This window comes from Staurois parvus, unplaced genomic scaffold (assembly GCF_062004578.1).
Source record: "Staurois parvus isolate SC_StPar_1 unplaced genomic scaffold, SC_StPar_1.0 ptg000025l, whole genome shotgun sequence".
Classification (NCBI taxonomy): domain Eukaryota; kingdom Metazoa; phylum Chordata; class Amphibia; order Anura; family Ranidae; genus Staurois; species Staurois parvus.
The window spans coordinates 28,605,926-28,630,057 of record NW_028317821.1 but is presented as its reverse complement, the minus strand read 5'-3'; the positions used below and the strand labels follow the sequence as shown (position 1 = coordinate 28,630,057).

The 24,132-nt window shown below is 37.7% G+C and overlaps 1 protein-coding gene across 1 annotated transcript in view; it reads left to right on the top strand.

Moving 5' to 3' along the window:
* The first annotated feature begins 2,281 nt into the window (after window positions 1–2,281).
* Window positions 2,282–24,132, top strand: part of DCN (decorin) — a 78,379-nt gene continuing 56,528 nt past the window's right edge. The window contains exons 1-4 of the mRNA XM_089652609.1: window positions 2,282–2,573; window positions 14,137–14,369; window positions 22,605–22,717; window positions 23,593–23,806. Of these exons, the coding sequence (XP_089508735.1) occupies window positions 14,174–14,369; window positions 22,605–22,717; window positions 23,593–23,806 (523 nt within the window). The 5' untranslated portion in view covers window positions 2,282–2,573; window positions 14,137–14,173. The remainder of the gene's footprint in view (window positions 2,574–14,136; window positions 14,370–22,604; window positions 22,718–23,592; window positions 23,807–24,132) is intronic.

Sequence of the window (24,132 nt, the reverse complement as noted above, 5' to 3'; positions counted from 1 at the left end):
AAAGTTATGACTGTAAAGGATCAAAGTTTATTTTTTAAAAATAACAAACATGTCATATTTACCTATTCTGTGCAATGTTTTTGCACAGAGCAGCCTCAGTCCTCCTCTTCTTGGGTCCCCTGTCAGCACTCCTGGCTCTTCTGCCCCACCAAGTGCACCCATAGCAAGCCCATTGATATGGGGGCATTCATACTGGCTTGCCCCTGAGCCAGCTTCGTGTGTCCATAAAACACAGAGAGAGCAGCTTGGCTCCCCATCCTCCTCACTGGCTTTGATTGACAGCAGGGGGAGCCAGGCTGTCTCTGAGCCAATGAGGAAGTAGACAGACTAGGAGAGAGTTGGACTCCAAAGTTTTTTTACCTTAATGCAGAGAATGCATTAAAGTACAAAAAACCTTCAGCCTTTAGAACCACTTTAATGCTCCCTGATGCTGATTACAGAGCCCTAACTCTGACTCAGCATTAGGGTGTTAAACTGCCTATAGATGGATTGAAAGTTGGCCTGTTCAGCACAGACCAGCTGAATTTAAAACCATCTATGGTCATTCCCATTGATCTAAAGATCACCTTCTGTCAAACGGGATGATTGGAAATCTTTTGTCAATCAGGAGTCCCTCTGTCAAAATACAATGGCACAGTGGGGAGGATTCCTCTATCCACCTCGATAGTGTGGATGGGAGAATCCACTCAATGGCCAGCCTTAGACTTCTGCAGAGAGACCACTGATTTCACACAGCAAGGATAATTCTTTACATAATGTTGGCAAGGGACAGGCTTCTCTACCCAGGCTGTAGTTATTTTCCAAAGTACATGCTATTGACTTTGCACACCTTTTGTTTTGATACACTGATGAAGCTGGTTTTAGGTTAAATTTAATTTGGGTTGAAAGGGTACATTTCTATTTTATTAAGTGGATCTATACTCAAATTAAATATAAAACTATATTAACTAGAATTACTAGGATTAATGAATTAAGTAAAAGAATGTTACCCCAAGCTTTCAGTTGCACTTCATAATCTGTGCTAAAGGAAGCGATCACCCAGGCTGAACTCTGATTATGCCCTTCAGCAGAGATTGCATGACCAAGAATCTAGGCCTTCATATACAAAAGCAGCACTAAAGGGAATCTGGATAGGTATTTTCTCCAGAAAGGTGAGTATTTCAACCCCATCTTACTATATTTATGTATTTCGGAAAGACATCACAGACATTTAAATATACTGTAGCTGTGCATTACCCTTGGGGAATTGGGGATTAGAAGTTAACCTGGGTACACTGGCTTTCTGTAATACGTACACTATTAGCAATATATCTTGAACATTACCTCTAACCATTTCAAGTTGCACTACATATGAGCAGTGTTATATACTTTATGAATAGGTATTCCATTTTGTATTAGAAGGAAAATTATTAATTGAATGACATAGCTGGGAATGATAAGCCTATATCTTTCTATAAATACAGAAGTGATTGCAGTTGCACCTGGTCTTAGCCTTGGGGCAGGCATGGTGGTACATGTCAAGTCTCTGAGCTTTTTGCATATTTGTTGCCTATAGGTACATGTTTAGCTTGCTTTAAGATTAAAATTAAAGTGGATAAAAAGCAATAGCTGTTCCTGATGTTATACACACATACACAGACACACACACTTTAATTACTCTACAAGTTCACTATTCTATGAATTACACTTTACATATGCAAACATGATATTATTCAATTTTACTTTCTTTGAATACGTGGACCAAGAGAAAAACCACACATTTTGTCCTGGAAACAGAAATGCTGGGCCCAAAAGCTCATCTAAATCATATAAAAGACACAGCCTTTTATTTTTTTCATTTATTTTTAACTCTGTGAAGCATGTCATATGCTTCCAATTTTGGATCATGTATTATTTGCTGAATTATTCGAGCTAGCAATGTTAGAGTCTCATAAAATGTGTGCTTACACTCATGAAATATCTGTACACTTACAATACTTGTATAATTCCCTGGAGGATGTGGAATAAAAAGGAAACAGACAATAAAACACACTCCGCAAGCACTGAAGTTTATTTAAAGTCCTGTCTAATATTTTTTTCTTTAGGGTACTAACTGCTGTGACCTAGGTCAACAACTCTGTTATTTAACTATATATAGAAAGCTTGGCAGAAATGTGCTGTGCCAGCCGCCCCTTTTTCTGAAAGTTTGGTATAGTATAAGTTTGTTAAAGAAACAAAATCCTCCTTCTCTAAACTGCAGGGATACAGGAGGCAAACAAATAGCAATTTAAAGTACAATACAGATAAGTAAGAAAAGTGAAAGAAAAGGCTGATAAAATCCTGGCTAAAGACGTTGGAGACATTACCATATGATCTAATGTGGGTGTCAGCCTGGATTGTGTTCATTGAAGGAAACTGTATTCTCTAACAGTGCTTGGGAATAGGAGCAGGAGGGTTTTCACCAAGTGACAGTCGCTCAGCACTGGGTCTACCCCCTCCTCCTCTGCACACCTGTAAGATCCTTTTGTCTGGACTGAATATTTAAATTACATCTCTACTTTGAAAGTTCTTCTTGCAAATCCCAGGATTACAAGGTATGATTTATATTAAATCTGAATGTTAGACAATGACAAACCTTTTATTGAGCTTTTAACTGAAAAAGATAAGCATCATTGTAAACTCTCAGCTGTTGTTTTATCAGATCTAATCATTGTTAAAGTTGAGATATGTGGGGGAATGCAAATAACATGCATTTTTGTTAATGTTGTTGTTCATTATTCATTTGTTAGGTTCTAAAATATGAAGTATGGATTAAGTGCTGTAAATTAGTTTTCAAGCATGCCATAATGAATGTGAAGCATTCTGCAGACTTAGAGACACGTGGAAGAATATCCCAGACATTGCTGTGATTTAGAGTAGTTAAACATTGTCCAACGATGACATAGAAGAACTATATTTCTTTGTTAATATCCTGTATAATATCTTCCAGACTAGTTAATACAGCACATTACACACTTTCAGCGTTGTAAACTACAGTAGTGTCCCTAAATGTTCTTGTCAGTTGTATGTAATTTACTTGTGTAAATACAATGCACTTAACTCATGAGAAGGGTAATTTTGCTTGATTGTGGTTTGTTGGAATGTTGCTATTTGAAATGTTGAAATTTTGTAACATAATGAATAACATGAAAAACATACTCTGGTGCATTCTTACTATTTTATGCTTTTATGTACTACAATCACCTCAAGCAAAATGCTTTTATGTGCATTTGAACAGAAGTACTGACATAGAGTTTCAACATTACAGTTTATGTTATTTACTTAAAAATATAACATAAAATAGCCATGAATGTTCAGAAAGATAAACAAATTATATTTTCTTGCATTACTAATTTCTGTAAAATGAAATGTAGCCTTGCCAAATTGTGGACTACTCAGTTCCCCTGCACTGGAACTATGTGTGCACATAGGATGTGCTACTGAAATATCAAGTAAGTCTATAACAGCAATCATCCCGCCCCCTTAAGCCATGTTTTAGAACCATTCAGCCATTTTACTATTAATAAGTGTACATATGCACATGAATCACAAACTGCAAAAAGTCCGTTTTAATTTTACTTTTAAGTAACTTTATTTACATTAGATGCTGTAACAATTTACATGCCATTAATAGCAATTTGTAAGTTATATTGCAAAAGTAGGGCAGTTATTTTTATTTAATGTGCTGTTCAGCATCCAAGAGCAATCAATTGCAAGTCAGCTTTCATTAAGCAGACTGCAGTAAACTGCCAAAAAAAAGTATTCTGATTGGGTACTGTTCATCACTGGCATTTGTACTGTGTTTTACAAAATAAGTACGTATATGTGTTTTATGAACCCAATCCTCACGTCCCCTACATGTTTACTAAACAATCCAAGAACTTTACTGGTGATGCATTTAATTTAGTCCTTAGTACATTATAATTTTAGGCAAGCATGTCAGTCAATAATCAGGCTTAAACTTTTTATCTGAAAAATGATATTGTTGGAAAGTCCAAGTTGTTTTCCAGAGATTTGGCAAGCTAGAGCTGTTCACTTTATCCAGTGTTTTATACTAAAAATTTCCATAACCCAATCATACTATTTTAAAACATATATATGTCATAGCATTTAAATGAACAGCAGGCCTCAGAATGCCATATTTCTAAGTAACAATATGTGTATTATAAAATACATCAAAATAAAATAAAACATGTATTTCTGAAAATGCTTCTGGGGGAAAATGATGAACACTGTTACATTGACAGTTTTAATTCATATTAAAACTATTTGCTACATTGTACTGAATTTACCAACAGAATTTCCTTTTTTGTTCTTTTTATTTTACTTGATTAATAGTTTATTACCTTTGTTAAGTAACAAGCCCTCTTGAAAGTAAATATCTTATCTGTCTTCAGCTTGCCATAGGCAAATGAATATATTTTGATCACTGATTGCTCAGAGGAAAGGAAGTGGTAAAAGTACTTCCTGTTTATCTAAGGCTAGAAACTAGTACTCATACATGCTGTCTGCCTTCAATAGATTCCATATGATCATCCTGGATGTGTCACTGCACTAATCATTGGAATGAAATGGATATTGCATTTTCTGGCTATATCTCTCTATTTATCTACAGTATATATCATTTATAAAATAACATTGTATGATATAAAACACGCATAATATATAATAAAATCATAGACATAACGTAGCACTTTAAGCTTTCGTTCTGTATAAAAGAGAAAGGTAGGACATTTTTAATTTTATCTATCTATTATATATCTGAACATTGATTTAGACCAGCACACTAGAACTAAGATTTAATAGCATAAGGATTTTATAGCTATCATAGTTTTTTTTTTTTTTAAATAAATATCTAATTCATTCTTCTACACAATGAGGTTTACATATGCTATTCTCAAAGTTAAAAAAAAATATAATATAACATAATATATTTTAGATTTTTCAGCTGCTAACATGGTAATTGATTCAAAATGTAGACAGACATTGATACATTACTGTTCATGACATGACTTGCTCCTGTTTCCAAGGTTAACAGTTTTTTTTATAAAATTGCATCTTTGAAATTTGAAACACTTATCTGCTTAGGTCACATACCTAATACTAGGGCAGGAGAAAAGAGAGAGTGATGTGAGCTACCCATTTAAAAGTTACTCATTTATAAAGGCTGTCAGTTTTACCTTAATTCCTGTCATACTGTTATATTGCTTAAGGCTAGCATTATTTGTAAGCTCCTAGTAGCTAGTTGTGAGAGGTTTTTTTTTCCAGTTTTAGCTTCTAGGAGCAGGAAAAAAATGCTTTTTTGCATTTTTAGGAGTGATTTGCCAGCAGAAAAAAACCTGAATGCTCCTAAATGCTCCTAAATGCTCCTAAATGCTACTAAAATGCTCCTAACAGCTTTTTTCTAGCTTTCTTTTCCATACATGTACTGTAAAAACAGTCATAAATTGCTAATGTTCCTAAATGCTCCTAAATGCTGATAAAACTCTCCTAAAAAACGCTTTTACCAGCATTTTTCTATCCCGTGTTTTCGAGCCTAAAGACAACGCTTGTGTGCATGGAGTCTAAAGCTTAAGGAAATATCTAGTGACTTGACCTATGCTATTCATATTAGATTATTCTCAGATCAGAATTATATCTTGGTTATGTTCATTGCAATCCATGATTCCATGTTAAAGTTTAATAAATGTAACCTCCTCCTTACCTCAAGTTAATATTAAAGGCTCTGATTTTATTTTTCAATTAACCCGGGTAGTTAATTAATTATTTAAGTTAACAAGATTTTATTGCATATTGTAAAAATATTACAGAACAATAGAATTACAAGAAATATATAAAGAAAATATATGTGAAAGTTATCAATTAACTGAGCTAAATTACAACTGAAAAGAAAACAAAGGAGGGCTTATTCAAATATGGTTGTCAGACAAATGCTCCTAATGCACAACATTTAGATACACCTACAGCACTAAAGTTATCTTTGGAAACAAAGCTATGAAATGGGACAACCCATCCCGCTCAGTGGACTTTTCCCCATAGATGAGTTGGTTGGTTGGCTGATAGGTATCATTGGAATGTGTCAGTAGATATTAATATTGTTAAAACTCATATATACTAAGGTTTATGATGACTGTGATGAGTATGAAAGTAAGAGACATCTTTAAAGTTTCCTATATTATAACTTTTAGACCTTACATATAGATACATATAGGCTGCATTGATATCAGGCTCCATCCTTCTATGCCTGCCTATGGCACTTGGAAGCTGCACAAATACAAATGACAATTAAAGGCCATGCAATCTTTCAGTAGCTACAGAATAGGAATTGCTACTTTATTCAATAAAATAGTACAAAGAGGAACACCATCCAGAAACCATAGAACCAAATAAGAAAGGAGAAAGGTCTAATAATTGGAGCAGACCATAAACATTTGATTTAGTCATAGTCTAACAATGTTACCAGTATATAGGTGGAACCTAAAAGCAAAGGTGGGTTTGTAGTCATTCCATGTGTTTTCCCTGGGGCCCAGCATTTCCTTGTATCTGGTACTGATGCATTGCATAGTTATTTCTTTAGCAGCAATTCATATGAACAGAAAAACAATAATGACTCAGCATATTAAAAATACGAATATTCAGTCAGTAATTGTGCAGGCTTTCAAGTGCATTATAATTGCTTTATTGTTTGCTTTATGTGGATCTGACTCAGCTTGAGTCAAGGGTAGAGGTCTCCTAATGTCTAACATTTGCTGTCTTGCCAACTTCCTGACCTCTGTGTACAAGCCCCTGAGTGTACATAACAGTGCCAAATCACAGATCACTGGAACTTCTCATTCCTTTTAGCAACAAGGTTCGGTTAATTGACAATGTTATCCTTCTACCTAAAAAAGCCTAAATTAAACGTGGAAATTGTGAAACACTACTCAGGGTACCTTGCTTTTCTGTTGTTGACTATAGTCTTAAGGGATGGGAACAATTCAGAGTTATTTTAATTAAAGTTTATAACTGACTGAGCTTGGGATCTCCCAAGCTGTCAAAATGACCCACAGTATTTAAGTTATGAACCTATTATCATTTTAGCACATTTAAAACTAAAAACCTAACCCAGGACTTCCACCTCTTACTCTGCCCTCTGAGCAAAGCTCTTGCCATGCACATTCCACCCATTTATTGTTCTCTGAGATGGTGTGATGGAATAGTGGGAACATGTGTGGTCAGGGCTTACTATCGGATGGGGCTCAGTCTTGAAATCAGGGAAGTCATTCTCTTAGTATCAGAGTAAATTGGGGAATGGAAATATTTCCTACTGAAGGTCTTTCTGTTTTAAAAGTTTAATAAGGCTGATCATTTTAATATATTGGCTTATTTGCATTTGGTACAAATGAGAGAAAAGAACAATATTTGATTATCCTTGATATCCTATCCAAACACTTCAAAAATACAGATACATAAAGACCCTCCTTCAGAAGTTATATAATAATCCTATCTTCAGTTTCCTTGTAAAGCTGCACTTATACATATATGTGTGGAGGTGAGTTGCCTTGGACCTTGTTTGATGCTAGTTCTTCCTTCTAAAGAATTTTTGCATTAATATTTGTTCACATTAAGCTGAACACATGTTGGGGCAGTACCATCTGTTTTTCTACTTTCTGTTGTCAAGTAATTTTCCATTTTTTACAATAGTCATATGGTTTTGGCAAATTGTGTTACTCACAGTGGATTTACAATCACTCTGTGAAACCAATTTGGATTTATCCAGATTTGGTGGCATCATGCTAGTTCTTCTACTCAGTGAATTGGTACACCTGCAATTGCTCTTATGTTTGAGTAATAAAACATTCTCCTTATTAAAGCCTAATTCAACTCTTTTTTAAATTAGTTTTGATTTTAATGCAAAATTATACAAAAAAGTGCAAAAGGTAATTAAAAAATACAAAAAAAAATCTAAACATTACAAAGTTCCATCACTGGCTGTGCTTAACAAAGAATTAAAAGTGCTCCACTCCATACTCCACTGCCCATGGGCATGGATAAATTATAGCAACATAAGATCAAAGTACTATAGACAAAAAGTTGCAAGTGAAACACAGCAGAAGTAAGTATATACACAATCAATAATCAGATTAGGCTCAATGGGCTTGCTACATAGCAGAAGGGAATGTGTTAGAACAGAGGGACATATGGAGACAGCTCATCTCTATGAGGATTCTCACAAAAGCCATTGGGACTACATAACCAGCCAAGGGAGAACAGTCATGGCAATATGGCTGAATCAGAGCACTCAAAGCACAGAGACCAGATTTTAGTGATTTAGTTTTTAGCAGGACATTCCCTGCTGCTATATTCAGCTTATAAAATAGTAATGAAAAGTTTACCAACAGTCTAAAGGGGGGGAGCTTGATCTTTCTACTAAAGAATGATCGCCTTTCTGGCATACAAGAGCAGGAGACTCAGTAGAGTTCTAGTCATCTTTTGATTTGCCACCAAGTCCAAAAGACAGACCCATACATTTTGGGGGTTTACAGTGCTGGTAAGATCAGCAATTGTTTTGAATACCTGACCAGACCAGGACCAGAACATGTAGATAAAATCAACCAGGGCATGAGAGCACCTCCAGCAAGTGGCAAAGTACTGGGTAGAAAGCAGCTATGCTGTGGTGAAATAACAATAATGTACTTATTTGTATTGTACTAGTCTTTGCCTGGCTGGGATCAAATGTTCCAATGAATAATCCCAGACATCCTCCCAGTCATCATTATCTAAAGTTGCAAGGTCTTGAGCTCTTTTCTCTTTACTTTCAAGTTTTGGCAGGTGGGCAAGGTGGTGCAAGGCTTTGTAAATGCTGAAGTGTGCCTTAGGGAGGGATTTAAATCTCAGTAGAGACTCCAGTACTGTGACAGAGAGGGTGATGTTAATGCCCCTCTACACCCAGATGACCGATTGCGAGAGGTGTAATAAATTTGCCAAATTAGGGTTTTTCCAAAAAGGAGTGTAAGGTGACCATTGGTTGGACAGTGAATTATGAAGGACCCTGGTCCTATTCCATGCTGTGATTGTGACCTGCATGAGTAAGAAGGTAAGGAGTGGGGCACCTCCTGTAGAGTAGTGATTGTGTCCGGAGTGTGTAGTACTCCTGCTCCATCCCAACTGGATCTTGAAGGAAGGGGCTAAATCATGGGGCTATATCATGAGAGCAAAGATTGTGGGAGATAGGGGGCACCCTTGCCAAGTGCCTTGCCTTATGGCCAATTGAGCTGAGAGATGGTCACCTAGTTTAATGGACACCTGGGGGTTACGGTATAAGAGCAATATCCACGGCAAAAAAGGAGGGACCAAATTCCATTCTCTCTAGAGCATGCACATGTATTCCCAGTCAACAAAGTCAAACTCTTTTTCAATATCAAGCATGACAATTATTCTACTTCCTTGGTTAGAGTGGGGGACCTGGATGTTAGTGAAGAGTTGCCTGAGGTTAAAATCAGTCGACTTTGAGGATTGAGGTTGAGGAATAAATCTAGTTTGATAGGGATTCACCAAGGACTCAATTGCCTTTGATAAATGGTCCATATTCAATAATGGTAAGGGCCAATAGAGTCCTTATGAGGTTTAGGCTGAAGAAAAATATGCGCATGGCACATAGAGTCAGGGAGACTGCCCAGCTCATGAAACTGCTGGTATAAATTTTACAAATTTCTGGGCAAGTTCTTCTACATACAACTTGTACCACTCTGGTGAAATTCTGTCTGGACATGGAGTTTTACTGGAGTGAATGGACAAAATAGCATCACTGACCTCAGCAACAGTAAAGGAAGCCTCTAGAAAGTCCCTGTCCTCGTCCACCAATATAGTAATGATCAAGTCCTGTAGCCTATCCCTTAAAGAGGCACGATGAAGACGTGATAGAAAAATAAAGCACAGATTAAAAATTTACAATAGCCTGCAGGACCTCCCCAGGGTCAATATGCAGTACACCATTTGCTGACTTTATACAGGGGGCTGACGTTTGCGCAGAGGGATCTGCCACCAAGTTGGCAAGCAACTTGCCATTTTTATCATTAGGTTCAAAAAACCTGTCATTGAGCCTGAGATAAGATTGGCATATAATATCCGTTCTGCACAGCAGAAGATCCTTCTGAACCTGATTAATTTTAGAGTAGTTCTGAGAGGTGGGGACATCAGCAAAGTGTTGCTCAGAATATTGCAGGGAGTCCTGCAGTCCACTGATGATATCAGTTGAGGATATTCTAATTTGTGTAATAATGGTTATACCGTATATTGAGCTCTAAAAGAGGATTCAAAGGCCCCCAATCTGCTAGCAGGCCAACCAACCCCCTATTTTGCTCCCAATACCTGGCCATGTGTTCTTTACCCGTTACCTGTTCTATGGTATCAGAGTCTCAGAGTCAGTAATCAGTAAGAGACTGTGGTCAGAGATTCCCCCCCCCCCGGGAGGAACATGGCCACATTGATATGAGAAAGAATAACAGGACAACCCAGTGGTAAATTTATGTTTGAGGCTGAGCCATGAGTAGAAGAGAAGCAAGAGTATTGTCTCATATCTGGGATCTTTCAATGCCAAAGCATAGCAGCCGCCCAGAACAATAGACCAAAAGAAGGCACTCTCTGCATGTCTGAAGAATCCAGCCCAGGGTCAATGACTGCATTAAAATACTTAGGTATTATTGTGCTGCACAGGTTAGAGGAAAGGATCTTATCATTAAAATTATTGTAAGTAACACCTGGGAGTCAAATGGTGGAGGAATATAAAGGTTAATGAATAAGTACAGGTCACCTCTAATAAGTCATGTTACTGCCATGTACCTACCCGCTGGATCTATGACCTGTTGGATTGTACAATATAATGATTTACTGATAAGTATGGCCATCTCCGTAGTGTGTACAGAATATAAGGCATGCAATACTTGCTGTATCCATGGTTTGTTCAGGGCCAATACCTTACTGACAGTGAGGTGGGTTTTTGTTTAAGATATTGAAATATTGGGCACTTTTAACTTTTGAGTTCATACCTTGGATGTTCCAAGATAATATTCTAATGAAAATCATCATACCCAGTCTTGTGTGCTTATGAAAGCGACAAGATTTCAGGACAAATGCACCAAGAGGAATATGTAGAAGGAATTAGACCAACTGCAGTAGAGCTCCCTGGCAGCATAGATGGCCCACTGTGAAGTACAGTACAATATAATTGAAGGCATAAATCAGCAGAGACAGATTGGAGCACTAAAAAACTAAACAACACCAAAGACATTAAAACTACAACAAAAACCGAATCCAACAGGGCAGCCTTGCCTGCATGGCTTAAATCCAGCAATGAAGAAAATTAGGTAGATGCACCCCTACAGTCTATACTGGGGGGCCAGATCTGAAGATCAGTTTTAAAAAAAAGAAGAAAAAAGTGGGGGGCACTAGAGAAAAAGAACAAAATTCCTGCTCAGGAAGATTTACAGACATGTCACTGTACTGCCAGGGGGTAGGGCAATGAACTATCAGTTTAAATGAACTAAATAAATTATAGTTGAATTAAAAGACAGGAGGCCCAAAATACCCCTGCTGAGTCAGAGCAACAGCCCTGAGTCAGCGGAGCACTGCAGAGGATGAACTTTGCTGATTAACTATAGATCTGACTCAGTAAAGGGCATATTGGACCTCTGCAGAGAGAACACTTCTTTCCTACAGAGATCAAAGATTCCGCTTTACAGCTGCTATTAGGCTTTTTTACTTATACTATGTCTACTTTATAAAGAAAATTAACTGAATAAATGTTTGAACTCCTTTGTTTTTATGCACCTGAAATGTATTTAGCTGATTTAAACTGACAGTTCAGTTGGACTCTAAAGCTGAATTCCAGGAAGAAAAATATTTTTGACATATGCTATTTAAATGTAAATGACCGCTAATGATGGATATCCCATGTGTAGATGGTCTTGCATTAGGTAAAACTAAAAGTTTCATTCATCCCAGACACTGCTATACGTACCAAACTTCTGGAGCTGAAACTGACAGTTCTGACTCTAGTACAATGAAGAATAGTGGGTTGTTCACTCTCTGCCTTCTTCTCCCCTCCTCCATTCAAAAAACTCCTTGTATTCTTTTCACAGATTACAAGGTGTTCTGTCAATAGGCATGAGGGGAAGAGTGAGTGAACGTCACAATCTCCCCTTGTCCATTTGCAGAATTCCTTATATTATGTGAAAAGAGTACAAGACTTTGGTGAAAGGATGAGGGGAGGGAAAGATGCAGAGAAAAAACCCTTCACTGTTTGAGAGCCGAGCTATAAGTCTCAGCGCCAGAAGTTTGGTGCTTTCGGTAGTATCCGAGATTAATAAAGTAATAGCTTTACCTAACTCAGCACCATCCACACATGGGACACCCATGCATCAATGTAATTTATTTTTACATAGCAAATATGCAAACATGTTTTTTTTTCTAAACATTCAGCTTTAAGTTTCTGAAAAGACAGTGTATGTGTTACGCATAAAACTAATCATTTGTACTTTTATATTCCAAATATAAAATTACAACTGTAAGTTAGATGGTTGGCAACAATAGTTAATAATATGTTACTTTGGAATGCAAATGTAATTGCCATTCTAGTTAAAGGAGGCCCGTGGTGAGGAAGTTTGTTGTTGCTTCCACTACTTTCCAGGCTGTCATGATGGTCCGATTGCATCAGTATTTTCCAAGTCTTTGATGTGGAACAAGCATTCAGAATAGAAATATTAAAGAGGATCTTCAGTTTCAAAAAAAAAAATTAAAGGCAGCAGCTACAAATACTGTAGCTGCTGAGTTATAATAGAAGGATATTTACCTGTCTAAGGATCCAGTGCTGTTCCCACCCAGGCCAGTTCTTCTCCAGTCTTTGGGTCCCTGGCAATGGCATTTTAGTGTGGGAAACTGGCTGTGGCCCTTGCAGTTTCACAGCCAGCTTCCCATTGCGTATGCTCAAGTCGTGCTGTAGAAAAATCCAAAATATATCTGCGCTGTATCTCCAAATGTGTGGCTGCTCTCACCAGAAGGTAGTATAACAAACCTACATAAATATATAACATTAAAAAGTGCAGAGCCACCACAAAAAAAATGGCGTAAAAACAAAATTGTGATAGAAAAAAACAACAATATATAAATAGTGATAAGCTCAATGAAATATAAAGTCCACATAAAGTAATAAAATGTTATAGTGACAAAAGTCCCAGTGAAAATCCAGAAAGGATAATTCCACCTTGACAGATGTGATCACTCTTCAATTATTGTGCTCTAGGGTCCAACCCCGCCTCCATGTGAAGTCAAAGCTCACTAGAAACGATGGCTGCCATTACAACAGCATATGCGCTCATATATTGCATCTACAGCCACCAACGTATATATGCGATGTCTTCCAAGCAACTGCATTAACAAGTGACTCTCAGCAGGAACTGGACTGTGATAAATAAAGTCCCCAGGAGCAAAACAGATCTCCAGTGGTGTAGTATTTACTAAAATATGAGGCATAAAAACATATAAAAACAAAAATAAAAAGCTGCTTACATACGAAGCCGCTGCTGACCTGTGATCGTGCAGTGGCGTGACGTCAGCACTCAATATTCCTCCCTGACGTGTTTTGTCCAGTATGATGAGTCATGCTGTGCTATGTGAATGATCCTTTTGGAATCTGTGATGTGTCTCAAGAGATTGCATCTGGTGGATGGGGGGAGGGGCTTCCTGTGGCATTGTCTAGGCAATTCCAGCGGACGTGGGAGCAGGTTCTTGACAGAACTAAATACTCCGTTGCTCCAAAAAAAACCCTCCAATAATGTTAGGGCGGGATTCTTAAAGGTGAAACCTCCTGTTTTTAGGGTGAAGTGCCACTTTAAGTAAATGTTGACTTATTTGATTGGTGTACTTTTTCCTGGTTAGTGTCTCAAAGTAGTGAAACCTGAGACAACCAGGCTAATATTTTGAGAAGGATGTCAGCAGTGGCAATATAAATTTCTTAGATTAATCGAGCTTGTGAACTGAATGACAGTCAGTTTTACAATTATATCATGCCAGCACTATATAAGATTAAAATGCTCCTTCAATTGCTTTGTCTTTTCAATTACTATTGTATTTTTCTTACAGGTTACTTCACAGGGAAAGTGATAAATGATCTGACAATATGAGGGCAGCTATCATTCTCACTTTGTTTGTCACATTCTGCTACTCCAAGCCCTTCCACCAAAGAGGTATATTTGATTTTATGCTTGAAGATGATGGATCTGGTATAGATGTCAAAGAAGATGTAGAGCCAGTTGGACCTGTGTGCCCATTCCGCTGTCAGTGCCACCTTCGTGTTGTCCAATGCTCTGATATTGGTAAGTTCTTTCACTACACTTTAAAGAATATTATTATCACCAGTATCCCCCCCCCCCCCACTATCCATAGGATATAGCTATTTGTTGAAGTAGGTTGCAAAGGGAAAGTGGTTCAATGAAGAAATGAGGATTTTCAGCAACAATCTGACTGTAAAATGCATGAGGCAGAGTTGGGGTGTGTGTGGAGGGATCTATATAGGTGTCTACCTGTACAAACTCATATCACTGCTGTGTTTTACGGCTTCACTATTACTGTTAGGAGCTTCCTTCACTTTGTTTCACCGCAGGCCTAGGTCTCCTTTCAGCCTGCCATTCTGCTACCTCATTCCAGACTTGAGCATTGTTTGCTGGGTAACAGGCTCTGCTCTGGCAGCAACTTCCCCTCAGTTTCTATTGATCAGTTGTGGTACATCTCTTGTTAGGTAGGTAGAGGGTCAGCTTCATCTGCCTAGTCTACTCTAATCTGCTTGCCCAGAAGAGCTGTGGCACTCTATTTAAACATCACAAACCACGGACTCTTGGCTTGTGGCCTGCTCTGACCTCTGCCTGTTTCTAGATTACATCTATTGTATGTTGTCTGCCCTAACCTCTACCCTTGCATGGATTACATTTATTGTCTGTCACCTGCCCTGACCTCTGCTCATTTCTATATTATGCCTATTGTCTGCCATCTGCTATGACCTCTGCCTGTTCCTGGATTATGTTACTATCTTCAGCCTTAATCTCTCTCTACCTCTGGATTTACTACTGGTACTTTCCTGCCTGAATCTCCTGAGAACTACAGGTGCTCTTTCCTATTTCCTTGCTCTGTCTGTTGTAGCACTTAGCCAGTGTCTATAGCATTGTGTATAACTCCGGGGGGCAACCAAATACTGGTAAGCCTGCTTGTCTTAAATAAAGGTGAAAGTGATAGGTGAAGCTAAAATTGGTGGGTATAGTATATGATATTTGTTACTGGGGTGAGCATTACAATTACACTATAATTCATGCAAATACAAGAGGTATGGGGGATAAACTGGAAAAGTTCTGCAGTGTTAAGGAAAGTTGCTTAGAAACACAATGATTGTAATGCATGCAAAAAAATGTTGGAAGATTTAGTTATAATGTTGTGTCTGCATGCATGATTTGTTATGCATGGTATCCTCAGAAAAAAAAGTTTAGTTTCTTATCATGCTTCTGCAAGAGGCATACCTTAAAGTCCCATGAAATGTTTTACTTTGGAAAGGAGCTGACATTCAAATTGGAGCTTTTGAAATTATTATTTTGGAAGTATTGTTTAATTTTTCCATAACAATTCCTGGTTAAAAGAATGTTTGGAAAAATAACTAACAAAAAAAATTAAAACTATCAAACATAACACTAGATTAAATGTTAACTGATCCATCTTGTTTCTGGCTTTGGATGAATGTAGTCTGATTTTTACATAAGTCTTAATAAATAAAGATAGTCTTATATAATAAATTCAAACAACATTTCAAAATGTGATTTCAAGAAAAAATCTTGTAACATGTCAAGGCCTATGTTGTACAAAGTATGTGTACCTTTGGGGTAACTGGACTCAAGTATTCCATTAGATGAAATAAGCATTAACAGGTGATTAATGGATGGGATAGAGGTGTGGCTTGTAAGTAACATGACCAGTATAAATGCTCACAAAGTTTTATAGCTTACAGCCTCTAATCTTAAAGTGATACTAAAGCGTTGTTTTTTGTTTTTAAACCAAACATGTTATACTTACCTGCTCTGTGCAATGGTTTTGCACAGAGCTGCCCTGATCCTCTTCATCTCGGGTCGCCTGCTGGCGCTTCTGGATCCCCTCCTTTACCAGTGCCCCCAATAGCAAGCAGACTACTATGGGGCACTGGTGCGTGCTGCTCCCGAGCCCCATTCTATGTGTCCATAGGACACATAGAGCCATGGTTCAGCCCCGCCCCTGCTTTCTCCTCATTGGCTTACTGGTTGTGATTGGCTCCTGCTGCTGTGTCTCAGCCAATGAGGAGAGAGACCAGGGACAGCAAGGCTCCTGTGCATATTTCTGGATAGAGAGGGAGAGCAACACATAGAAGGTATTTTACCTTCATGCATAGAATTCATGAAGGTAAAAAAACCTTCAGCCTTTACAACCACTTTAAGAGAGATCTGTACCTTGTGGATTTCTTTCCTCCTCAGAGAGCGTTGTCTTGCAGGTTTGTCTTTGTTTAAACCTTTGTATCTAAGTACTGCGTGAAAGTTATTAGAAGGGAGTAGGCCCCAGAAGCCTGTCCTAGAAATGTAATTATTAGTGCAAATAAAATAGTATCGCAAACAGTGCTCAACTTTCCTGATCATATGAAATTTCAAATGATCTTATCAGAAGTATAAATGCAATTGATAAAGCTGGAAAAGTCTACAAACACATTTTCAAAGGCTTGGATGCCATTGCTCATTAACCCTTTGAGGACCATAAGATTACGGAACGCCAAAAGAATCAATTTTTTGTTTTTAAAGTTTGTATACTTCAGTTGCTGTAACTAAGCCATTTCATTAAATAATTGGCAAAAAGCTAGATCCATTTGTTGATAAGTACTAATATTTTGACTCAAACCAAAAAAAAAAAAGTATTTTAAGTTCTTAATCAGATGATACAGGCAATTAAAAACATGGGACAAATACGTCCCTTGGTCCTCCACAGAAGAGTGGGCAGTAAATTATGAACAGAATCAAGACTGTTACAGAATGTTAGGGTAGTAATCCAACATGAGAAGAACAGAGAAATTGAGAGATGCAACAAGATAATGAGACTGATTTACTAAAGGAGGTGAGAATATTCTCTCAAAACATTGAGTGAGTAATCACGTCAAACAATCATTCAAAAAGCAAATTCCTCTTCACTTTGAATGCCCAATCATGTCCACATGCTTTTTGCATGATTAGATAATTTAGGGGAAGTGAGTGATTTACTAAATGCAAATATGCTGTTTACTTTGCAAGGGTATTTTCTCTCAGCTTAGTGAATGGAGTGAAGCTCTGCTGACTTCTTCATCCAATCTTTTGGAAGAAAAAACATTGTATTTCCTTGCACATGATTGGGTATTCTTTGGAAAATGAATTCTCACCACATTCACTAAGCTAAGTGAAAATTACCTTGCAAACTGAAAAGCCTATTTACCTTCAGCAAATCAACGCCATGGAGTGGGTATAAGTTGGTTTAAAAATATAATAAAATGTTGGACCATACTTTGGGTTGTGGATCAATAACACTGTGTCTTGGTTCCAGTCTAGATCTTAACAGTACATATGTAATTTGCAAAGCCGGAAGAAAAGCTGTAGTTCTGTGGACATTTCCTGGACAAGCGATATGTCCCCATATGATCTCTGGGGGAAGTGACATTACAGGTCAATTTATAGAACAGGAAGTGCATAGGAACACATAGGGGTTGATTTACTAAAGGCTAATAGAATGTTCACTTTCCAAGGGCAGTTGCATTATCCCTAGAAAGTAAAGAAAGAAGTAAATCTCTGCTTACTTCAATCATCCAATCATGTGCAAGCAAAAATGATACTTTTTAATTTTCCTTCTGTGCAATTGGGTATTATTTCCATAGTGAACCTTTGCCACATGCAATAAGCTCTGGGAAAAATTCCCTTGCAGAGCACAACTTCACTTGCAAAAGTAAGCAGTGTATTTGCCTTAGTAAATCAACCCCTAATCTGACACAGCAATTTTGCTATGCTCTCTCTGTGTGTGCTATAAGTAATGTAATAATCTTCAGCAGTATCTTGCAAGTATGTCTGCATCAGAAGACTCTGGTGGCATGTGAAAGTAATCACCAGCCTTTTGCAACATGTCAGCTTCTATGTAACATAAAAATAGTTAAAGTGTATGTATAGACAATTTTTTTTTTGTTTTGGATAGGGTAGGGTTAGAAATATAGCCTGGCACAATGGCCCTGGAGGAAAGGTCAGCAGTGTGTTACAGGGTAATTTATTTTGGATATGTGATGAGCAAAGGTAGTGTTCATGCCCTGCACCTTCACCAGCCCTATGTTGTTATCGGGGGTTGAGTAGAACAAGTTGTTTGTGTTGAAAGAAATTCTGCATGAAAATGTGCCACCCCTGCCAACTTTGCCACCCTATGTCACGGACTAACGTAGAATTATGTAGAAACCCTGATAGAATATTTTTTAATGACACTGTCCCATGACATCTCTAGCAATTGTATTCACATGTTCTTGAGCATGCCATAGATTTGTAAACAAATCTCACGATTTTTCTACCGATAAACAAAATATTGGTTGGTCAGAGAGCCAATGTAACCACCAATTACAACGAAATGATGTCGTTTTTTGTGCGGAAATTATGTCACCGCTCATGCGCATAAATTTATCGTGCAGAAATTTGTGCAGTTTTACCATCAATGGGATGAAATTCGGTCGTTTTTAAAAAATTTACCAGCAGGACTGATAATCCAAAAGACAAACCCGAAAAACTGCCGACAAAATTAGCCATACACGACAAGAATATCGCAGGAGTTTAATGTCGTCCGAAAAATCAGAGGATTTTTTACAAATCTATGGCCTGCATTAGTAGCAGTTCTGCAACCAGGAACATGCCCACTTTTTTTGATAAAAGATGTAGTCTGAGTATCTGCAGTGGGTTGCTGTGCGGTACTATCCTTTGCATGCATCAAGTCCTGTAACTTTTTTTTTTATTTGGTGCATAATCCAAGGCTGTCCTGAATTAAGAGTTTAATGTGAAAAATCCAGGATTTTAGTAGTGTCAAATGCCAAAGAAAAAGAAAAGGTCATAAAGTATTCTGATGATAAATGGCTATAACATATAGCTAATTTATATTCCCCTGTAAGTGACTGTCTATGCTAACCTCAGTTAGCTAGAATGCATTTTATAACATTATACCTGTCAATTGCTTATTTCCACATGCTTTAGTGACTAGTCTAAACTTAAAATTAAATGCTGTATCAGATTACAGAGAGATGGAAATAAAATGCTTTGCACCTGAATTGAAAAGTATAGCATGGGTTAAGACACTATACTTTTGTTGTTACATGTTTTAATTTCCATGACTTCATCGACGCTACATATCAGTTTTTCATAGAAGTGTCCCACTGAGAGTTTTTAATTTAAACTGTCTGATGTTCTTTTTGGCATTTAGGGTGAAAATGAGAAATCTGTTCTCCAGAGCTCTTGGATTCACATTCCATCTTTAAGCTTAATTTGGAAACACTTTTGGTATAAGAGTCATAAAACGGTCAACTCCCACTCTATTCATTTTATGTCCAATGTGCTGAGGTGAACAATTTACTGGAAAGGAGAAAGGAAAGAGAGTTTAGAAAGAGAATCGGTCTGAGTTTTCTGGTTTCTAAAGCACTCTGAGAAGGAGAATTAAAATAGAGAAAACTAGGTATATTTTTACTCCCTCCAAACTTCCAGGCAGTAAAAAAAATGCAATCAAAATAAATATAATGGTGTCGCACTCCACTGATAAATATGTAAATTACATGTATAATTTGCAAAAAAACTTTGCCAAAATCAATACAAAATTCCAAGAATTAAGTGTCCATGTTTCATCTTTGATTTCACACTCTTTACAGTGATGTGGACAAAACCAACTTGTGCTTGGTTCACCTCTGCTGCATATTTATGACATACGTGCACCTTCACCAGTTGTGCTCTCACCTGGTGAATATGACCAAACCGTTAAGTGACGTCATAAATAGCTTGTGTTCCTTTTGTGGACTGTGGCTGGGTGGGATTATTAACCTGCAGGGTTTAGGATCCCCTCACTTTCTTAAGGATCTTCCTCCAATGGTCCAAGTGACATCAAGATTTATCAAAACATAGTGCCTTATCCTCTTTTAAAACATTTATTTATCACAAAGTATTGCACTCACATGTAAATGCTGAAAAAAATTGCTTTAAAATTGATCCACAATGCTTGCTAGCAATCCAATACAGTGTACTTGCTGTGTAACTGCCTGTCTCCTTGAGCGTCGTGATATCAAAGCCCCTTCCCTATGTGTTGTGCCACCGGGTTATTTTCAGGCACCATAGCAGCTCGTAAGACCCCACTTAATATAAAAAAATGTTATGTTGTGTGTTTTATACTGAACTGTTAGCTTTGTATAACCAACATTTATTCAACCAGCAGTAGTTGTATACAAAAGAGTACTTGTGTACCATTGTGGTAACATTTGTTTTTTAAAGTAGATATAAACCCTTCATAATTACTAATTGAAATAATTGTTCATGTCCCTCTAAATGGAGATACACCTATAAAGAACAATTAAAGTATACTAAGATCTTTAATAATCACAGCACAAGTATAATGACAGACATTTAATCCTTTTGTTATCACTGTTGTAGGTATCATGTCTGTGGAAGCACATAGCTGTAAATTGGCTCCTGGCTGCTATAGCAGTTGGGAGTCTTTTTACATCTCTATAACTAATAGTCAGCTTTCTAGTGGAAATTATTCAGGCAGCTGTTCACGCATTCACTAACGCCTATGTTAGAAGGTGGCCTTCATGAAATGCATGCTAACGCAGTGGGGGAGATTTATCAGAAATTGAGCAGACAAAATCTGGAACAGCTTGTTCAGTTAAGCTTTGAAAATGAAAGACAGAATCTGATTGGCTTCTATGCACTGGTCATTAACACAATTTTAATGTGTGATTCAAGCCTTAAAGTGGAATTAAACTCAGCTACAAAATGTAAATGAGCCCCCAGGAAGAAAATACCTTAATGTGCTAGTATGCACTACATATTAGCACATTATGATAGACCCACCCGTCAAAAGAAGCCCTCCAGCACTGTGCTGTCAGTGCTTGAGCAATTCCATCTTCTCTTTATCCTTCTGGGTTCACACTTTTTGGCCACTAGAATAGCTGGATCAGAATGACATCACTCCCACACATGTACATGGGAGTCATTTCATCACAGCCCACAGTGGTTGGTTTAAATGTACTCTGAGCGCTCTAGAGTCTCTTCTGTAATTAAAAAAATATTTTTAAATAATAAGTTGAAGACCACTTTAAGCACTTCCATCAGAGCAAATTAGAAGAAATAATTGCTTGTTTTTTAAGAAAAGTATATAGTTTAAAGAGGAAATGCAGCCAAACTTTTTGTTGTTTTTGGTTAAAACCACTGTAAGGTTTTAATTGCATTCTGAATTCCTACTGGGGAGTATTTCTTCTCACTTCCTGTGCCAGGTACAATGGTCACTGAAAGACTAAGAGGTAGGGGATACAGTATCTTTCTAATGTAAAAGGTTGGAATTTGTATTTAGATTTTTTTTAATGTTTGCATGTCCACTACTGAAATTCCCCACACTTTTCTGACATTGGGATGGAGGTTATAACTCTCTCTCATTTTATTTAAAATGTTAAATTTCTAATGGGTCAATTTTATTTTAAGTAGTTTTTTTATGTTCATACTGATGCTTCAAATGTGCTTACTTTGCTAAGTGAACCACTACTTTTCTTTTAAAGCGGAGTTCCACTCACCCTGTCAAAAAATAAAAGTCAGCAGCTACACTGTAGCTGCTGACTTTTAAAAAACAGTCCCTCACCTGTCCCTCGGTCCCGCGGTGTGTTCCCCGTAGGCCAGCATCTTCAGTGTGGGCACCCGACTGCGACTGCTTGCGGCTTCACACCCGGGTACCGACTGCGCATGCATGAGTAGCGCAGTGCTTCATGAATGGTCCTGTAGTGTTCTGGGACCTGTCACGTGTCCCAAAAGACTACAGGGAGGGAGGGAGGACACCTTCCATTTCCAATCGCCTAGGCAATCGGACCGGAAGTAGGAGCAGATACCTGTCAAATTCTGGTACCCGCTCCCCCCACCCCCCCAAAAGGTGACAATCCTTAATGGGGAGCGGGGGAGCAGTCCTGAAAGCAGAACTTCCCCTTTTGGGTTGAGCTCCGCTTTAAGAAATCTAGTGAAGTTAGGCAGTTGAGTCTCTGTTCTGTTTCACTGCATAAATGTATGCTCAAGCTGTTAAGCGCTGTGAACAGCATCTTTTTTTTTCTCAACAAAGTAGATGTGAAGACCTGGGAAAGCTGGTCAATTGGTGTCAAGAGCTCAGCTTTTTGGCTGTAATAAAAATAATAATATGTAATATTTTATGTTGACCTGACTACACACAAATATTGAAAACAATACAGTGAAAAACTGTAGAACCAGGAAACCTAGTATGACAAGCACAATAATTGTTAAAAAAATGTCAATTTCTTTCAGGTCTGGATCAAGTGCCGAAGAACATACCTCCTGATACTACTTTACTTGATTTACAGAACAACAAAATTACAGAAATTAAAGACGATGATTTTAAAAACCTCAAACAGCTTCATGTGAGATATTTTATTATTAATTATTTAAACCTAAAAGATAAAGCAGTTAACTAAAGTTAAATAAGAGCTATACTTAGTAAGAACAGTATGCATGTAATATGATTTAGATATGATTTAGACCAGGGGTGCTCAACCTGTGGCCTTCAGAGCCCTTTGATTTTTGGTGTGCTTTCAGAAAGTGCACCACACCTGCAAGATATAATAGAGGTCTATGGCAAAGCTCAGCTTACTCACATTGAAGCTGCAGGTGCACTGCACTCGCGATGTGGGTAAACCAATGTGAAAACAGCCTTATAGGGGGCTCAGTTTACATTTCTGTTTGGGGGGTGGGTCGTTTTTACCACACGTCTCCAACCACTGGTGTAGCAGGGTTGCAATGGCGACTCCACCCCATGCTTCAGGGAGCCTGTGTGGCTTCCCTGTCACATTCTGGGTGGCACATACAGGAACCGATCCTCTCCATTTTCCTTCTGCAACCGTTGAAAGCTGGCTTCTCCTCCTCTCCCTCCCACTGGCATTCCGCGGCTGCAGGAGGGAAATGTTCATTATGTTATTTAAAATAAAAAATCTAAAATTTGAATCATTTCATTTCATTGTGGCCCACAACCATTTACCAAAACATTTATGTGGCTCTCACTCTTCATGTATTATGTAGAGCAAATTGTCATTGTCATTTGGCTCATTTCCATAATCTGCAATCTTCCCCTTCTCTGACAATGTTTTTGCTACACTGTAGATTTACCAGTAGCTAGAATAACAATTTGAACACACAGAAACAGAATGCTAGGATTGAAAGCAGTGTGGACAATGATAAAATGGCCACCAAGGACATATTCTTCAACAATCTTCTAAAAATGTTTTGTATCTTTTTTCAGGCATTAATTCTTGTTAACAATAAAATAAAGTCAATCAGTCCTGGTGCTTTTGCTTCTCTGACAAAATTGGAACGACTGTACTTATCAAAAAACAGCCTAAAAGAGCTTCCAACCAATATGCCAAAGTCACTTCAGGAACTACGTGTGCATGAGAACTCGGTAACCAAAGTAAAGAAGACTGTGTTTGATGGGTTAAATAACATGATTGTCATTGGTAAGTCATTAACAAATATGGAAGCCTATATGTAGCAGTTTTAGGTGGTATGCGTATTTAATGGTACCATCTGGAATTAATGTGAGCTAATCCAAAAATGGAAAATTGTCTAAAAATCCAGTGTGTGTTCTTTTATAGCTAATTTTATTACACAATGATTGAAACTAGAGATGAGCGAAGAAATGAAAAATTCGATTCGACTGATTCGGCGAATTCGTGGACAATATTCGATTCGAGTCGAATAAATTCGCTGTGAATTTAACTTTAAAAAGGGTGTTTCTAGGCTTCAGAGAGACTTAATATTAGTGCAGAACACTGTACCTTTA